Raw genomic sequence first — 5046 nt, 5'->3', positions numbered from 1 at the left:
AGGTAAATCTACTTATAAATATGTGGCACCAGGTAAGTCTTGAATGTAGTTTTCTCCCTGCATGTAAAAAGTGTCCATGGCTCTTTTCACTATTAAATTACTCCTGTTGTAATCTCCTCCGGCTTGTTAACCGTTGTAGCAGACCGGCCCGACTTGGAAACCGAATTTCTGGTTCCCCTTCCCAAAATCTGGCACGGCCACGTCGATGATTGGGAGCGTGGTGGACAGTGGAGCGTCAAATTCAAACAACGTCCTCTCCTGCCCCGAGCGCGTCTACAGCAGAAAAACACATTTAAATAAAAAATCAGTTGATGTGTTCACACCAATAAATACATCAAGGCTCAAAGGGGCCGTATTCTGTTTATTTTCAGGTTCATATTTGTATTTTGTGTCTCTACTGAGATATGTCATATATTTGAATGGTGACCTATCATGCAAAATGCACTTTTGTACGTCTTTTCTACCTGAACATGTGTCCCCGGTGTTCCAGGGAACTCACCAAGTGTCAGAAAACACAACCCTCTCTATTTTCCTCCATACCCAAATCTCTTAAAAAGGGGCTGCAACGGATCTGATACAGACTGATCCAGATTTGAACACTTCTATGACGTCACAGAAGTGGCGCTACGGCTATTGGGCCAACTCCACCAATCAGGAGGAGACAGCCACGGACATTGCCGTTCAAAGCGCTGGAGACGCTGTAGTACATATGCCAGGCCTGTAGATGGTGCTGTTCTCACAGAATCAGCCCATGCAAAGACAGTGTTAAATTGAGCGAAATGAGGAATGGCTAAAATGCATGATCTGTTTGGTATTTTGAAAAATAAAAAGTATAAATATGCCTTATATAGGTATGGTCCTACACTATATTATTCAAATATAGCATGATAGGTCCACTTTAAGTGTTTTATTTACTATGTGAATGTATTTGTACACATTTCATACAATTCACTCCAATAACACCTACGCTAAACTTATGAAATGAGGGGTTTCTTATTCAAAGTGAATAATATCCTATTCATTTACTTATTTACAGAGATGAAGGCCACAGTCAATCCACGGAGAAGCAAACATACATATAGAGACTCTTAGCGTGCATATCTTTGAGAATGTTTTAGAAGTGTTTGGGTCTTACGGTGCTCACATTGCTCATGAGGCCTTTGAAGAGCACCAGCTCTGCCTTCAGCTGCTGGACTCTGACAGCCAGCTCGTCCTGACAGCCCTCGCTCTCCTGCAGGTCCTGCACACAGGAGAGAAACACATGAAGAACAACAACAAAAACACACTCCTACACACAAACACATCGATTAACTGGAAAGTAAAGAAGCAGGAGGGCGTCAACACAATAAAAGCCTTTATCTGCAAAGTGCATGAAAAAAAAAAATGGATATCTTGAATTCATAATCTCCTGAGGTGATCTCTAGATGTTTCTGATGGGACAAGAAGTATCTGTTCTTCCTGTTGACTTGATTCACACGTGCAACAGTATAAGTCAGGAGGACCCTTCTCGGTCTCAGCTGTGTTTTTCTGCTTGTGGTCTTGCGTCGCGTTGCTGCTAGCGAAACGGGGTCAGGTAAAGATTCCTGGCAATGTTCAAACACACAAGACATCTGCAAACACACACACACCTAGCTACCCACACACTCACAGGAAATGATAGGGTTTATAAAAGACACAGCTGCAGGAAACACAGTAGCTAACGGTTTGATATAAAAAGTACAGGGACAGCATTTAGAGAACACCAGAGGCAAAGTAAGGTGTTTCAGTTCCCAAAGAAAACACATATCTTAAAACGCACAGGAGTATAGAAAGCAATGAAAACATTTTTAACCACAGTTATTAACAAACACAGAAAACAATGTTTAAAACACAAACAATATATATGTATAGGAGCTTCTGGATGTGGTGACGCGTAGTGTTGCTAGATAATATGTTTAGAGTCAGAAGAGTAGGTTTTCATCTACTTTTAATTACTTGTATTAATTTAACTGTGATATAATGTCTTGCTATTTGCTACTTTAAGTGTTTGCCGTTTTTGTTGTCTGCAATGTTCAATGTATTTATTCAAATGTCTTGGTTTCTGATGAGTGAAATAGAGTAAGACAAGCTGTTTATGAATGAAAATGTAAATGGCTAGAAAGAGTTGGAAAGAGAAGCTCTGTTTAAAACATTTTTTGAAATAGGTGAACTGTATATTCTTGACTAGAAGACTATAGCCACACAAAAAATAGAAGATGTCTGTAACTCTGAAATGATAACTGTTGTTGCACTTTTAATCAGATTATGGTCAGTGGTATAAAAGCAATTATATAGGAGTGCATGAGCTCTGTATGAGTCACTGTGTGTGATTCATACTGTACAAAGGAAGCAGTCTGCAGTGTGAGGGCTGCAGAAACTCACTGATTGTTATCAGAGAAATGAAAAGCCTCGTCTAAAATATGTAACCACTAGCTGTGTGATTATTCATGTTGATAGGGCAGGAAAACACACCGCGTATGCTCAGGGTATTTTAAGTTGAGATAAGCCTCAACTGAAGCATCATGTCCAATAGTTTATTATAGTTTGAATGACTCAGGCTGATGTCAACGCTGCAAATACAAAGCTCAGATACCTTCAGTTCTCACACACACACACACACACACACACACACACACACACACACACACACACACACACACACACACACACACACACACACACACACACAGAATGTTACCTCTTGCAGGTCAGTCATTTTCTGCTCCATGTCCATCCTCATGGTGTATTCCTCTTCCCATCTGAAAGACACAAAGAAATAAGAATCAAACACTATTTGAGTGCGTTGTAAAGCAAACACATAGGCCATGTTTTCAACGTGCACAAATGATCTGTTTATGCTTTTTTATTTATATATTTTATAGATTAACTTAGAAAGACACTAATCCATAATTTAGCTATTTCACAAAGTGGAAAAGCCAAAAGACTGACTCACTATTTCCAGATGTTAAACAATAGTGAGCCCAAGATGGATGAGACTGTTAAACATGGGTTTGAACAATGTTGGATAAAGAGCTGCAACAATGAATCTGAAAAATTCAAGCCAATTGTTTTGGTTATTAAAAAATTGTAAAGCATTATTTGATGCAAAAAAAATTGAGTACATTAGCCTTTAAAACATTTGATGCTTTACTCTGTTTTGTTTCATATAAAAAGGGAATATTTTTGGGTTCTGCGATAACACAATACGACTTTGGACATGTAGAAACTGGGATAGACATTTTGTCTTGACATTTTATAGACCAAACGATGAATCTAGAAAATAATCAGAAGATTATTATTGGTTATGAAAATAAGAGTTAGATGAAGCTCTAGCTGGATGGGAAACTCAGGGGCCGTTTCTCAATCTCGAGGAAACTGGCTTCCAAGCCAATATTTCAAGGATGCTACGTCATCGAGTGCCGCCGAAGGACTGTTCCAATCTCCAGCATACTTGGAATTCCACCCAGGCTGCGTCCTTGGTTTGGGGGAAATTTCGAGGCTGCACATGGGTAGACTTCGCGTCCTTAAAATCCCCACAATGCTTTGCGCACGGACCAATTTCAAAAACCCTTGCGGAGAATGGCTGAACCGACGCAGCACACATTTAAATGTAAGTATGTAGTGGCGTAGAGCATGTGTTGGTAAATAAGTTACTTTGTTACATTTGTTATCACCAAAAATGTGTTCCGTGAAAGTAAAGCAAGTTCATAATTAGATAGACATCGTGAGGTATTTATTTTCGGTACAGTTTATGTTGAAACCGTTAGAGAGAGTGGCACACTTGTTAGCCTGTTCCATTCTTCTTCGTTTTCCGAAGCCGTGGCTTGGAAGCATACTTGCTTCGTATCTGAAGGAAGTGACTTGGAAGTACGCAACTACCAAGCCAGCATCCGCATTGCTTGTTAGCACATGTACCTCCGAGTGAGTTCCTTAAGAAGCCTCGGAAAACGAAAAATGTAAGGACGAAGGTGTGCGTCATATGAGAGGACCCGCCTTACATTTTCCGCCAAAGATTTGGGAAATTGGTCCGTGCGCAAAGCATTGTGGGGATTTTAAGACCGCGGAGTCTACACATGTGCAGCACCTTAGAGAAGTAGGGGGAGAATGTGGAGGGGTGGTGTAGGGGAAGAGACAGAGTACATATGGGGAGTGTGAAGGAGAGAGGAAGAATAGGGTGACGCGGAGGGTGGAGGGGAGTGAGATAGACGTTACGTCGGTACGCGCGTTTGTCAATGACGACCCCCCCCGAACCGGAACGTGTTCCTACGTGAAGAGGTGAAAGACAAGCGAGAGGGGAATGCTAGTGGTCGTAGGATCAGATGTTGTATTTGTTAGGAAAGAAAGTACTGAGTCAAAGAGAGTCCAACAAAGGGGACTTCCAGGCGTACACGGCGTCGTGAAGCGTAAATTTCGTCTGCAATATATTAAGTTTGACCGTCTCTCGTGCCAGAGAGACCCTGGTACACGGCCACTGTCAGTGACTTAGACTCTATGGTACGTACAGCGGACGTGGCCGGTCGGTCAGCAGTACAAATAACCGACGGGTATCGCCCGTTTATTAATAGTTCGTCGCCATAACTAGTCTTCTCACTCAGTCGTTTAGAGAGTAGTTAACAAAGACAGATGTGGATTAAAGGAAAGTGATTCATAATAGGATTTAACCTTAAAGTGATTTGACGAAGGTATAACTTCCAGTCTAGTGTCCGTGAAACTTTAGTTTACGGCTTACACCAACAACATTTATTTCTTAGGTCGTGTACTGTTGGTTGGTGAAGTACAACAAGGCGGGCTACATATATGGCTGACATCTTCGGTAACTGGCTCAAGTAATATATGCAATAAGAAAAAGAAAATTAACAACAGAAAATAATAATATGTACGCCAACAAGAGTACAGCTCCTTCCTACGAGGTCGCGGCGTGTAAAGTTCTTTATGATGCAGGTAGCTCACGGCGGCTTGCGTGACAAGGTTACAGGAAGTATAACTCTTTAAGATGGCTCCGGCCCCGCATGAAGCAACCGCCCTTTA

General features: G+C 41.3%; 1 protein-coding gene across 1 annotated transcript in view; it reads right to left on the bottom strand.

Moving 5' to 3' along the window:
• Nucleotides 1-1114: 1114 nt before the first annotated feature.
• LOC104953144 (intermediate filament family orphan 1-like) overlaps nt 1115-5046 on the bottom strand; it is a 10850-nt gene continuing 6918 nt past the window's right edge. Inside the window, exons 2-3 of the mRNA XM_010780069.1 lie at nt 2717-2777; nt 1115-1240 (exon numbers count right to left, since the gene is read on the bottom strand). Of these exons, the coding sequence (XP_010778371.1) occupies nt 1115-1240; nt 2717-2777 (187 nt within the window). The remainder of the gene's footprint in view (nt 1241-2716; nt 2778-5046) is intronic.

This window comes from Notothenia coriiceps, unplaced genomic scaffold, assembly GCF_000735185.1.
Source record: "Notothenia coriiceps isolate Sejong01 unplaced genomic scaffold, NC01 NC01_scaffold00021179, whole genome shotgun sequence".
Taxonomy (NCBI): Eukaryota; Metazoa; Chordata; class Actinopteri; order Perciformes; family Nototheniidae; genus Notothenia; species Notothenia coriiceps.
Note: the sequence above shows the minus strand (reverse complement) of the source record. Positions and strands in the feature narration are given on the sequence as shown.